The 14,656-nt window shown below is 39.7% G+C and overlaps 1 protein-coding gene across 2 annotated transcripts in view; it reads left to right on the forward strand.

Moving 5' to 3' along the window:
* The first annotated feature begins 2,304 nt into the window (after positions 1–2,304).
* Positions 2,305–14,656, forward strand: part of LOC115436804 (supervillin-like) — a 66,567-nt gene continuing 54,215 nt past the window's right edge. Inside the window, exons 1-7 of one of the 2 annotated variants that reach the window (XM_030159744.1) lie at positions 2,305–2,654; positions 5,302–5,365; positions 9,944–10,035; positions 10,116–10,173; positions 10,266–10,414; positions 10,963–11,779; positions 12,768–12,851. In XM_030159744.1, coding sequence (XP_030015604.1) covers positions 2,594–2,654; positions 5,302–5,365; positions 9,944–10,035; positions 10,116–10,173; positions 10,266–10,414; positions 10,963–11,779; positions 12,768–12,851 — 1,325 coding nt within the window. In that variant the 5' untranslated portion in view covers positions 2,305–2,593. The remainder of the gene's footprint in view (positions 2,655–5,301; positions 5,366–9,943; positions 10,036–10,115; positions 10,174–10,265; positions 10,415–10,962; positions 11,780–12,767; positions 12,852–14,656) is intronic. The other variant, XM_030159745.1, reaches the window with a different exon arrangement.

The raw sequence follows: 14,656 nt of genomic DNA on the forward strand, positions 1-14,656 counted from the left end.
GGACACAAAATTATAATCATCCCTTTAATACCACTATAAAGTGAAACGAAGTATAAAAAATGTTATTAAAAAGTCTATAGAACAATAATCATCCTCACTTATCACTTATGACTGTATATAAGAAGTGGACAGAGCCACTTGGACATATACCACCAATCTGAGGCCAGGACTATGTGCTCTGGCCACCAAAAGGTGGAGCTGGTTGGCTGTGAGGGAAGATGGGTAAACACTATCTTACTGATGGAATGAAACAATATGCAGAACATAAAATCAATCAATCATTCATCTTCTGAATCTGCTTTATCCTCACTCTAGCAGGGGGTGCTGGAGCCTATCCCAGCTACCTATGGGTGAATGTGGCATACACCCTAGACGAGTCATCAGTTCATCACAGGGCTGACATATAGAGGCAAACAACCAATCACTCTCACATGCAAACTCCACACAGAAAGGTCCCTGGTTGGAATCAAACCCAGGACCTTCTTGCTGGGATATTATATAGCACCACATCGTAACAAAAGTTATCTCATGGCGCTTAACATGTAGAGTTGGTCTAAACCAGACTATTTGCCAATTCACAAAAACCAACAGAATCCCCCAGGGGCAAACACATGGTGACAGTTGAAGGAAAAAGTACCTTTAACAGATAGAAACCTGGACTCTGGAGGATGGTCATCAGCCTTGACCAGTTGGGGTTAAAGAGAGAGGGTTAAAGGAAGAGAAATAGAGAGGGGAGGGGGATGTCACATGGATGCATCCCAAACTACTGTTATAGTACCAACTGCAAATACCCATAAGTACCAATACTACTACTCCAAATTGGTTTTGAATGTTGATATTCAAAATAAAAAGCATACAAATACAAGTACTAACAGTGGATATACTACTACTGCAGCTGTTAGGACCAATAATAGAAATCTCTGCTATCAGTCCATCAATCTAACTATATAATAAACAATATCACAACTATATGGATCGATGAGTGATGATGATGGAGGCAGGAGAGAAGCAGGACCACAGCAGCAGGTCCTGAGATGATCCAGGGAAAACCTGCAAGGGGATGAAACACAGAGACTCCAGGAAAGAAGGAGAATCAGTAATATATATTTGTATAAAACATATTGCAGTCTTTTTAGTGTAACTTATTAACCATGACTATAGCTGCACCATGTGACAAAAAAACATTATTTTCTAAATAGATGCTCAAACTCTGACTTGGCAGGCAGACCAGCTGTCAAAAACCAAAACAATGCCCCACATGTCAGGTATCCAGGCTTTCATTCTGTTAGCACTAAATATTAATGGAGGAATTATTTACAAATGGACACCAGATCACTTATTCGTGCAATACGTGCAGGTGGAACTGTATAAAGATGAAGTGTCCCAGTCTCCAGTCTTTGCTCTAGTCTCAGTTTGCAGTGTATCTGTCTTCCAGACAACACTTAGGGGTTAGTGACAGAACACACACAGAGCTAAACAGACAGGAGGAACAGTACATTTCAGCTGCATTGCCTCACAACCTCAGGCAAGGTTCTGCTTTACTCTACCAGTGTGAAGAAATTCAGAAATAAAATTACATTTGTGTGCTTCACAGCAGTTCTTTTGCTAATGCTACTCTTACCTCATCCAGGGTGGAAGGGAGAAGTCTGTTTATAAATAAGAGTAGGGCTGTGCAATGAAACAGTAATGGCATTTAGCCTACTGTCATTTTCTATATCAACATGAACATTTTTATGTACCGCTTTTATATTTTTTTTAATGTTTTACTTAGAATATTAATATTTAAATGTAGAATTGTTCCTCCTCTGGATTTATCAAATGTTGACAAGTGACAATATGACAACAAAACTCAGGACCAAACTTTACTTGAGAGCAATAATGATTTCATGTTTATTTTTGATCATTTATTTTGATGATTATAATATTAATATTGAATGAGATGACCATTTTTATCATTTCTCCATTATCTTTTTTTTACCACGTCATGCTGAGGAATATGCTATACACTTTACTTTACGTTTAATTTTTACACAATTTCTGTGAGTGAAAGGATTTTTATGTTACCTTGATGGATGGCAGTGGGCCATGTTTGCTGATACATGCCTAAATTACATGTGTTAGTGCCGGGATACCATCTGACTTCCAGTAGCCTCAGACCCCCTTGGCTGGCACCCTCCTCCAATCCTGTTTCAGAGTTTTTATCATCAAGGCTAATTTCTGCCTGTAATCTGATTAGGTCTCTGAGCTGCTTTAGCACCCTGCTGTGCTGTCTCTCTCTCTCTCTCTCTCTCTCTCTCTCTCTCTCTCTCTCAGCTTGCGTGCACACACATCTACTTACACACCATTACATACATTTCTCAGCAGGTTTGCGTAGGTTCTAGATTGCCGTGCAGAGGGGGCAACCACTTTACCGTTGCCTTGCATGTTGTCTGTGAGTGCGTGGTGGTGCCAGCGCCTCCATCCCCACCCGCGCTACCCGCTGGGAACTGCCCTCGTCTCCACCACTGCCATTCCACTCCACTGCTGTCACCACCGCTGCTGCAGCCAGAGGGGAGTCTAGTAGCGGGCTATCTTTCTGTTCTCCCTCCTAAACATGTTCCGAAACCCATGGATTTCTAGTTACCATGTGAACCATGTGCGACCCTGTGGCCAAGGTAAGGCCTGTGGAAGGGATGGGTGGGTCAGGCTTTAAGATGACTCACTCAACCCACCTGAATACTCTTACATCTGTGGACAAGCTTTAGTGACTTGGCTAATGCAGTTTAGCTCCTTTCCAAGCTTTATAATGGAATCCTGTGGGCTGTTGGATGATAATATATATGGGGGGCAGAGGAATTTGGCATGTATAGATATCCTTTGGCTGTGAAAGAGTCAGGGACAATTTGCGCACACTTTGCTTTTATGTGCTGTATGGCTTAAGAATATGTTTGGATTGGTTTTGTGTTGCATTGGCTTTGTGCAGATAATCAAGCATATTTAGGTTCAAAATTAGTTTTCAGGGATTTGGTTTGGCTGTGTTCAGCTCAAAAACTGTACTTTCAGTTTTGCTTTTGAGGACTTCTTTTAGTTTCAAAAATGTAGCCGCAAAATTTGGTTTCTCGACTTTGTGTGGCTTTACTTTGCTTGAATACTTAAATGGGTTCATTTACTTTCATAGACATGGTTGATAGTTCTTTATATTTGTAGGCTAAAAATATATGGATCAAAATATATTACAAATATATTTTGAGTGTTTGATGTTTCTCTTGCTGGTGGATGAATGTTAGCATAAAGCCTGAATTGAATGATCCTAATGACAGTTAAAGTGAGCAGGTACTACAGCCCACACATTTGATGCAGTATAAATCTACCCATGTGTGTTGCTGTTAAGTAATTGTTGTTGTCTAAGTGATCATTCCACCAGCAACCTTCCCACAAGAAATATACGCATGTGAAGGCCCAGACCACTCTGGGAGTCTATTTCGCACCTCTGAATATTTATAGAAATTCCCTCTCCTCACCATGCTCACTTTGGGACAGTCAGCAGCCTAAGCTGCTCTCTGGCACCATTAGACCTGAGTCTGGCGCTGCTTGTTTTGTTGACAACCTGCAGGCGTTTCCAAGGAAGGCCAAGTGACTTTTGTACGAGGGGCTTTCCAGGCAGAACGATACATGTACACATATCTCCATGAAGATCAGACATGCCCTATAAATGTTGAAGGTTGTGAACTAATGCTTAAAAGTTTATGACATTAATGGATTTCATGGATGAAAATAGATCTCTTCATGTACTGTGCATCTGATGTTCAGTTGCTCATGAAGGTACCGCCAATGCCAACATTGCTGCCTTTTGATTTTAATGTCACTTTTGAGTTCACACGTTTCATCAGTTGAGAGGTTACTGAGAAGCCGTTCAATACAATGTTTCAAAAAGCATTGTGACTTTGTTTACCACAGTTCGACATCTTTCCACTCTTCCTGTTGTGTTGCCTCACACTCTTGGGTGGCCAAAAGAAGTTCGAGGTGTTCTGGAAGCATCTTTAGCAGTAATGTGAGCTGCCTCCTATACTGGGATACAACTTTACAACAGACTTCTGTGTCTGTGAAATGAGAGTGAGAGGGTCGGCTATGAATTTGGAGCAGGATGTGAACGTTCTGAGTAAAGTGACTCATCGTAATGGAAATTCCCTGTTGCATATGAATGGTACACTGCTGATCTTTTCTCCAAGAGAAAAAAAACATTATTTAAACATTTCATACCATGTCTTGTCATTTTGATGCTTTTCTCAAGTATAATGATGAATTTCAAGAGGTATTTGGTAGGAACTTAAGGTTGTTTTAATACATTTGCCATAAACTATGGTTTTACTTTAATGTTTGTGAAACATACTCTTGACTTTGTTATTTAAACAGGGTGGCTAATATTCTAATTTACCTTTCAAGGGTTACAAATGTATTGGTTTATATTGATAACTATCAGGTAAAAGTAAAATCATTACTGTGGAGTTTAAAAGCCAAAGTAAATATTGAAGAAGCCAAGCTGTTATTTGTAGAGGTAAATTAAAGATATTAGACAGAACAAGATGAAAACTGTAAGATGCAACAACACAAAAATTAATAAAATGACAAACTTGTTTTTATAACATAATGTAAAAAAAAAAAAAACACACAAAAGAGTGCTTATTATCATTTAGTGCTTATTTTGTTCATTTTGCTTATTTTGATTGAATGGTTTGAAAGTCAGAATACATTTCGAAAAATGTTAATGTTGATGTAAAACAAGATAAAAACATTTTGTGATCTAGCGTTTATTTTGTGAATTTTCTTTGCTTCTACAACATTAGGTGAAAGTAAATAAAATTAGTTCAATCTCAGTTAAAAGTAGAAGTGAAACAGAGCAAAAAAGTTTGAGAACCTTTGTTGCAGTTTTTTGTTCTTTAAGCTCTTCTTTATCCTCAGATCATAACAAATGCTTGCGAAATATCTCAGAAATCTAGAGATGGATTTCGTAGCATATAACTGCTATGAAATCCATCTCTAGATATTTGAAATATTTTGAGGTTTTTTTTTTTTACATCAAAATATGCAGAAGCAAAGTTGACTGTGACACTGAAACATTTCAACAGTATTTTCCTGAGAATTTGTGCAAAATACACCCTAAAGACAAAAGAAAAATACATATCATGATAATTATAATTATTGCACTAAATTATGATGATTGTTTTATTTCCGAGCCCTACTTTCAGTCTTAGTTCTTGTATCTATTCAAGCATACATGCTGTTGTACATGTAATGATTCAGTCTTGTTGTTTCTTTTCTTAGGATTTGGACTTAAAGCTCCCAGCAAACTCTGCAACTCAACCTCACTGCCCACAGAAACCTTAAGGTGAGGAAAAAGGAAGGTGTTTTGTTTGTTGAATGATAGATGAGTCAAAAGCTTTAAGTCATACTATTTTTAAGTCGCAAAGTTAGTCTGCAGAAGTAATCAACCTCTGTAAAGCATTTAGACTTGTTTTATTTTGCTTTATCATCAAAATAAGGATATGTAATGCAAGGCTATAGGTTTACAGTGGTTTAACTAACATGCATTGTAAGCATTAAATCCTGCAACAGCTTATCTTAAGACACTTTTTGTTTAGATAGCATTAGAGCTTTAATACCGCTGCAAGGTGCACTTTGCACCAAGTCTCCTTTTGCAATATTTGCTTATGTGGCATTTTTCCTGCGATTCTGGCCCAAAAGCAAATGGATTTATATAAAATACTGTACATTTTACAGTAAGGGGTGTCCAGTCCTAAAGAGGAATGTAAACAGGTATCTATTTTATTGTATTTTTTATCATGCCCTGAACTTGTGACATGTCCAGGGTGGACCCCTGGTTCAATTAATGGATGGATGGATGGATGGATAGATGGATAGATGGATAGATATGGTCATATGTCCTTTGAAGACATTATGCTGCTGTGTAATTACGTAGCTGGTCTTCCCATTTGATAAAGGGTTTTTTTAAGCCTGTCTGAACAGTTTAATTTAGTTTGGTAACGTCATAGACACTAAGACACACAAAAAAATGTACAAACTGATGTACAAACAGTGCGCAATAAGGGCTGCGTCTTTCAAAGGTGCAAAATAGCGCATTTGCATCCAATTAGTATGTTTGGCACAATGAATATGCAATTTGGGGCGTTTACACGCAGTTGTGCGTGTGGTGGGAGGAGAAAATGTACATATCTTACTTTAGCACACGCAAAGTGATTTGTCAAACCCGAAAGCAATTTTGCTCATAGAAACTGCATCTATATTGCCGCTTTTCCACTATGTGGAACTAGCTCGACTCGGCTCGGCTCGACTCGGTATTCCTGGAGAGCATTTCCATTACAATATACTACTGACTTTACTGTACCTGGATGTGGCGCGTTACTTCCGTGTCGTCTGCTCAGAGAGTTGCTGATAAACTTGCTCATTGCGTGTTGTCTCGTCTGAATTTTTACATCGGCCACCAAAGACTGAATCTCCTTGACCCACCATGGTGTAGTTTTGGGCTGTTATCATGTGGATTAATGTACCGCTATATTTACTGTCCACTTCCGCATCTGTTTTTTGTAAAACGGTGGGCCACAGAGAAAACTGTCTGACCAATCAGTGGTCTGCAGTGTGTACACGTCACATTTTAGTATCTGGTCCCCAGTCCTGGAACTTCAGCGGAGGTGATACCAAAAAAGTAGTACCGGGTACCAGATTCCAGGTCTTTTTTCGTAATGGAAACGCAAAAAAGGCCGAGTCGAGTCGAGTCGAGCTGATGCCACATAGTGGAAACGGGGCATATTTAACACGTCTCAAAAGGAGGTGCAAACGGTTTGGATGTGTAATTGTGCACATATAGAAGAGGTTAGGAGACATTGAAATGATGAAATGAGATGCAGAAAACGCATTTTTCACCCTCGTGTGAACATTTTTGGAATGATGGAAGAAAAAAAAAAATTGAGACATATGCACCCCCCCCCCCCCACACACACACACACACACACACACCCTTAAAATGAAAAATAAATGAATGAATGAGTCATGCTATACCTTCTATGACAAAACTCCTCCAACGTTACATTTCCATGCATCTGGATCATTCAGTGCACTGTTCCCCATTGGTGCTGGTGTATCCCAGAGCAGTTTTTACAGCGTTTTGTCTCCAGTAGTGCACACAAAACCATAGGGCGGTCTGCAAGACTTTGCACCTGTTGTAATTTGCGCAAGCAATCTTAGTAAATCACCCGCAAACCGTGGTTACACCTCACATGCAAAATTCTAGATTGCTCAAGCAAATTACTACACGCAAATTGGGACCTTAGTAGATCCGGCCCTAAGAGGACAAGTCAATCGCCTGTTTCCTCTTGAAGAAGAGTCAGGACTTGTTGACCCAGTTCTTAAACAGTAATCTCATGGAAGTGACACCAGCTGAGCTTCACCTTTACCTTCAGTCACCTCTTTGAGTTAAACCATTTCAGGCAGAGCTCTAAGAGATCTGAGATTGGAATGTTTCATCTGGTCCAGTACACACTGGACCAGGTTCAGGCACAGGATCTAATTGCAGAAACAAAATATTGATTATTATGTTTCTGTCATAGTTATTATACCCCCACCTGCCTCAGAGACACTATTCACAATATTCTTTTCAAACTGGACACACATGTTCTTTACTCCTAGGTGCAGTGCACAGTTTGATGGTGGAATTTAATTTTTTTTTTTACATTTTTAACAAATTCTTTTATATTTCAACCTAGAAAAATTGTCCAACCGATTTCGCAGACACTATTCACCCGATTCTTGTCAAATTTCACACACATGTTCTTGACATATGCCTTTCTCTCAATTTTTGCTGTTTTTTTTTTTTTTTTTTTTACAAATTTTTGAAAATGTTTTGAAAAGATTGAAAATTAAGACCCAGGGTATCAGTGAGCAGGAGATGCAAAGTGTCCTGCGATATTAGTAAGCTCTGCTTACTTTTTCACTTGTATTTTCATTATTCCATCATCTGAATTTAAAAGTTGTTACTTAAGAATGAGCTGTTTATATCTAAAGAATGGTGAGCTGCAGTTCACCAGGTTGTGTCACCATGTTTTTATAGTGTCTCTGAAAGACTTTCCTTTCCTCCTTTTTTCTTCTTTTAAAAACCTTGAACCTTTTCTATGGGTGACTTCCAGAGTCTACCGTCACCTGATGTGTTTGAATGTGGACCAAACTTAAGGCTTTTTCACTCTAAGCACCTGACTTTCATGTACAAAAAATTACATGAACATTTATAAAAACTGATTGGTTGTGATTAATTTTTGGATTGTGCAATAGGAAAAACTATGGGACAGATTTCACAGACAATAAATGCATGTTTGACTACTGAAATCACTTACTCAGAAACTCCATCTGATATTAATTATTTCATACCATCCGTCATGCAGAATTGTATCTTCTGACTACATTATCAGTGTCATTAAGGCTAGCAAAATAATTTATTCAGACCTCAAGCTCTTCCAAGGTGATCTGAAAATATCACCTGAAATAACTAAGAAATGGAACTCCTGGATCAGATGATACTTCTGTGGAACCCACTACGTTCCACTTCAAAACTGGACTGACCCACTGCAGCTACTGCTCCACTCCTTTTTCTCTTTGCTTTTTATAAATTATAACTCTTCCAGTGTACATAGCTTTCATGTTGAGAAAGTGTTCAAATTTTCAGTTTTTCACACACCATTTTGAAGTTTGAAGTTTATTTGTTCAAAGGGACAGTGCATATTAATAAACACAATAAGTGTTAGCCAAGGCTTTAGTCCCTACATAAAACAACATAGTTCATGTAAAACAGTACCATCCAGTACTCCAGTACGTAAAACAGTACAATCCAGTGTACTAAGTAAAACACATTTTACATATATGCTACATGTACATAACATACATACGTACAAACACAATTTCAGAGTGCCAGATTACTTTATATGAGATTGTGGAGGCAGGTTTGATTGTCCAATAACCATGATTTTAGGTGTTTAGTGAATAAGCTGAGGGTGGGCAGGTCGTAATATGTTTCAAATTTGAGAGGCACGGTACCAAAACACAGCCTGTCCAAAGGTGCCTCTTCTAGATGGAATAATACAGTCACCTCCAACTAGCCCTGGTCGATCTGTTTTGGATTATTTGTACAAATTCCTGTAATGGGGCAGAAGCTAATCCACATAGGATTTTAAAGACCAGGATGCAGTCTGCATATTTTGTCACATTTTCCCAGCTCAATAAGTTATGTTTTTTTAAGATACTACAGTGATGATGAGTCTTTGTTTTTTTGTTTCAAATTGTCAGAGCTTGTTTGTATGCTGCTTCTATGGATTTTGACGTGGTTTTGCATGCCGGTGCCCAGCTAGTTATGCAGTAGGTCATGTGTAAAACGATCATCGTGTTAAAATACAGCTTTGCTGTTTCAGGTGTCAAGTTATTTCTGATGTGTCTGAAATTGGATAAATTAAATCTCATTTTGTTTACTTTTTTTTTTTTTTACTTGTGTGAAGCAGAGTTTAGAATCGATGATCACATCTAAGTATTTGACCTCATCTACTACTTCCAGTTTTGTTCCTTGCACCATCACTACAGGATCAGCAATATCCACACTTGTCATTTTTTAAAAGAACTTAGTCACAGTCTTTGACACATTAAGGCCTAATTGTGACCTTAGCAATCACTTTTCACATTGTACTGGTGTAACTTTAAATATCCCCTTAATGAAATAGCCCTGAACAGACAAATGCTGGTTCTAAAAGCGAGACATTTTGAATGACTTTTGGCTCATGTTATCATTACAAAAACAGTATACAATATAAGTTTAATAAATAACTCCAGCAGTTTGATTAAGAAACAATTGGTAATGCCTTTTATAAGTCACCCCATTGGCACTACGTGTTAAATTTAATCTCTATTTTAGTTTTCAGAGTGATTTCTCCTTGGGTGATAAGACCGCGCTGGTCAAGAGTGTTTCAGATACAGATGCCAAACTTCTGGTTGTCCTTCCCAAGGGTGAGTTTTGAAGCTTACCAAGTTACTCTAATAATATGTATTATTATTAATGCTTTGATTCTTCTTTTTCAAACCTATAGTTTCTGAGTTGAAGAAATACTTTGAGCAACCTGTATCAAAGGATTTAGCAATGAACAGGTGTGTAGGTTTCTTTCTTACACTCTATTTTTACAAAGAGCTGTTTTAACCTAAAATATTTTTTTTTCCCTCCTGGCCTTTGTCTCTGGTAGGAAGGAGAGGATAGCCCGGCGTCTGGAGGGGATTGAAAGCGATGCTCCACCAGCCCTGGTGCCTGGTGGTTTGGTGGCCAACAGAATGCTGGAGGAGGATCCACCGCGGTACACCCGCGCTTCAGACCCCTGTGAGCCTTGTGTGATGGGTAAGCATGGCCTGATGTGATGTAAGAACAGATGTGGCTGGCTTTATTGGACTTGAATGGACACTACTGAAATATGTCTTAGATCTGCTGCTGTAAAAATGTAAGCCTTTCAAAATGTTACCACTTACATTCACACCTAAGGCTTATTGGGGTGGCCATGGCTCAGGAGGTAGAGCAGGTTGTCCAATAACCAAAGGTTTGGCAGTTCGAATCCCACTCTGTCCTAGTCATGTGCCGTTGTATCCTATACAAGACTGGGGTTATGGTGTAGCAGTTTGCACCAACAGGATGCAGTGGTCCTGCAACAGAAGGATATCCATGTCTGAAATTGGTTGACATCTTACTTCATGTGGTATGATTGCACAAGGATTAAGATATACAGCACATGGTAATTTTCCACCCTGTTAATGCCTGGGGGTCTTCTTCAAACAATTTCAGCTTTGATTTTTTTCTTAGAAGTCAGATATATAAGGTTAAGAGTATAAGTATAAAAGTATAATAATGTAAATACTTTTCAACCTTTATTTGTTCTGCATTGCTTACTACAGTGAGGCGCTACAGTCGAGAGGAGCCAGAGGCACCACAGAAGCAGGTGTCATCTACAGAGAGATCATCACAGGGCAAAAGTGGCACAGTCAGTGGGCGTCCAGACCCGATGGTAGTCTACGTGGATCCAGCAACGCTAACCACCTCCTCTGCACGGACATCAGGCACTACAACAGACTCTGCCAGCCTCAGTTCCAAAGCTGAGCGAATCGCCCGTTACAAAGCAGAACGCCGCCGCCAGCTGTCAGAGCGTTATGGCATTCTTCTGGACCAGGAGGCAGACATTGACTATACACCACGCTACCGATCCCGTCGGGATCAAGACACCGCTGATCCACAGATGGCTGCCAGACGAGACAGAGACAGACAGAAAGAGGATGAGCCAGGACAGGAACCAAGGGTGCCATACCGTTCTGGAGTGGGCAGAGTTTACATGAGGACTCAGCCAGATCCTGCTCCTGTCTCCACATCTACCCCTGCCCACTCAAACCAAGGCCCTCCCCCTACACAAGAAAGGCCAAGTAGATTCTCAGAACGGGAAAGGGCAATGAATCTAGAGAACTATCGCCGTGCTGGGGCTCAAGAACGAAGAAGCAGAACTCAGGAAGTGCATCCACCGCAGCAACAACAGTCCTACCACCATCAGGATGCCCAACACAAAGAACCAAGCCCCGCCTCCAACAGGGACTACAGCATCGCAGCCGTGCCCAGCTCTCCTCGCACTGCCCGCAGGGCCTCGTTGCCCTCAACGCGCTATGGCGTCTCACCTGGGGACTTATTCATAGAGCAGCAAGCGCAGAGCATCCTCAACAGGCAGGGGTGAGTTCCTAAAGAAGGGGTTCAAACATTCTGATGCAGAACATATTCAAGTAGACTCATATTATTACGGCCTTTTCATGCAACACTTGACAAACTCTGTACAAAACAGTGGATAAAATACTTACCAGTTGCTTAACAGTATGGCCTAGTGTGCCCTAGATGCACCACAACATTATTCTCACAGGTCATTAGGTTTCTTGCTATGTATTACTACAGAGGATACTATTTCCAAAATATATTTTTAGATTATAGCAAATACAGTCTCAGATTCTTTGAACCAAATGAACCCTTGAATTCACATGTACACTGTACAGGGTAGTCTGTAACTGCAAAAATTAAATCATTACAATGTATTGAGGTAATTAGCATAAACACAGTAGTTTATGCAGAATTAGAATACAGAAAACAAATGAACAAATAGATTAGAAACAGTTCCTTGTTTAGTGCAGTTTTGGTTGTCCGCTATCTGCTCAGCTCGCTAACCTGCTGTTTCCATTTCTGTGATACTACTGTGCTGCTGAGATCTTTCTAGACTGTGGATCCAGTTCTGCCATGCTCACTCTGCTCTTGTTTCACATTGAAAGGTGCTCTGGTTAGCTAATCAGGGAAAAGGTTGAAAGGCCACAGGGCCAACTACATGTTCGGCTCTTGGAGGGTATATGATTTCTGAGAGCATGAGAGCTAACACAGTTTTATCTTCAGCTTGGTTCATTAGCTTAGGGTTGACATCATTTTCTATTAGAATCAATATGTGACTAGAATATACATCAAGTCAACAAAGAGTAACTGGAGTTCATTACACTGAGACAGAAACAGCTACAAGCAGCAAGAGTCTAAATATGACAAGGTTGTTTGGGCTAAACATCTGCAGCAGCTGTAAAACATGTTGTTCATGGCAGATGACCAAGCTGGTCAGTGCAGGTTACTTTGCACTTTTCAATAAAAACATGATCCAAGAGTTTGACACTGTCACCACATCATCCTGTAGCCTGGCCACCTGGTCAAAGAGCGACTGGTCTCTCAACACAGACTCAGAGAGTGACACTCAGACAGTCCTCAGCTGGCCTTCAAGGTACTGTACAGTGTGGCTTCCTACTGAAATCCTACTTGTCCACTGGGTGTTTTATTTAGCCGCCAGCACTCACTGAATGTGCAGTGAAGTACTTACCATAAATTATTTCAGTATTTCAATGTTGTTGATGTAAATCTCAATTCCATTTGTAATATTAATGGCTCCTTTAAAGGTCTTTAAAGAATTTAAATTCTCTGAGGAGAATGTTTTGACTAAGATTGAAATATTGCTACATGAAACCTGCATACACCCTGCTCAGAGTATTATATCACCTCAATAACTTGACAAAACAAGGCCTTGAAAATATGCCCCCAGTGGACATGAAGCTAACTCCCACCCCCTCCCTCATGTCATATCCACCATCACTGTACTGTATAATATTCCATTAAGTAATACTTTACCTCTTAATTGGTGTCATTATGTTCAACTTAACCAGTGTTTGGATTTGATGGATTTTCAATTGACAGCCTTTGATGTAACAGTCGTACAGGTTAACTTTTGGTCATTTATGTGCTTTTATGTACAATTTAATGAGTATCAACAGTTTTCCTCAAACAAGAGATTTTCAAACATCCGCTATCCCTGCTTCTGCTTTTTTTGCATTCATGTTTCTCTGTGCAGACAGAATGTTACCACTGGAATGAATAGAAGTTGGTTCTGATAGTAGCTAATGGCCAATGGCCAATACTGTATTAGGATTCTTCCCTGGAATTGCTGAGTTAGAAGGAACGTAACACCTCAAAATTGAACCCACCTTGATTTTTATGGTTTGATGTTCAGCTCCAGGTTAATTACTCTGAGCATGATGCTCTGTTCAACTGTCAGTCCAGTTTTTAGGAGGGGGGAGGCCAAGGTTAACTGACTTTCTTTTTCCAAAGTGTCATTCTTATATCATCTTTTAAAAATCCACTTCTGTTCAGTGTATAGTAAATCCACATGTGCTGCAGTGTAGCCGGTGACTCTCAAAAAGCCAATATTTACTTTGGCAAATGCCCACAGATTTTTCTGTCCAAGTTGATCTCCATAGTGCTCTGTTAGCAGCAGCACAGATTAGGCTCAGCACTCTCGATTTGATGTCTTCAGTGTATGTAGCTTTGTAGTGATGGAAAGGACACTTTAAAATCCAAAAAATATGAGCAGAACATCTGGACTGAGATTGATCTATGGAAAAATGATTTGAAAGGCATTTCAAACAAGTGTGGATTGAATCCACTTTGATTTGATGTATTTATGCTTTCTAGACTTTCAAAAATAAAACTAGAAATAATATGGATATGCTTAAAAACTGTACTGTACTGTAATGATGTGACTGTGTTGCTGCTGTCTTGGCCAGGTCTCCCTTGAAAAAGAGAACCACATCTCAATGGGGCCAACCTGGTTAAATAAAGATAAATAAAAAATAATAAAATGGGAGTAGGGATTGTAGTCTGAATAAGGCATAAACAAACTCTGCTAATGTAATAACATATGCCTGAATGACCTTAGGGTAGACCGTAAGAGCATAGTTTCAAGAACAGAGGACGCTGACTGTCTTGACATGAATTGGATATCTTTTTATAAACATACCCATAGCTCTGTAAAACTAACACCTTTGTCACTGGTTCAACACCTTCCATGATGCTCCCGTTTTGTTCTTGTTGTGCCCCTTGTTCCATTAGTGTGGTTGTGTGTGGCCTGATTTTTATAAGCAGATGAGAGGTGTCAGTGAACCGGAGTTGACGGGTTCACAACATTAGTCAGCTCTGGTCCTTGACCCAGTCAGACCCACAGACTCAGCACTTGTCAGCTGAGGCTACACTCCCCTT

This window comes from Sphaeramia orbicularis, chromosome 17 (assembly GCF_902148855.1).
Source record: "Sphaeramia orbicularis chromosome 17, fSphaOr1.1, whole genome shotgun sequence".
In the NCBI taxonomy this organism is placed as follows: domain Eukaryota; kingdom Metazoa; phylum Chordata; class Actinopteri; order Kurtiformes; family Apogonidae; genus Sphaeramia; species Sphaeramia orbicularis.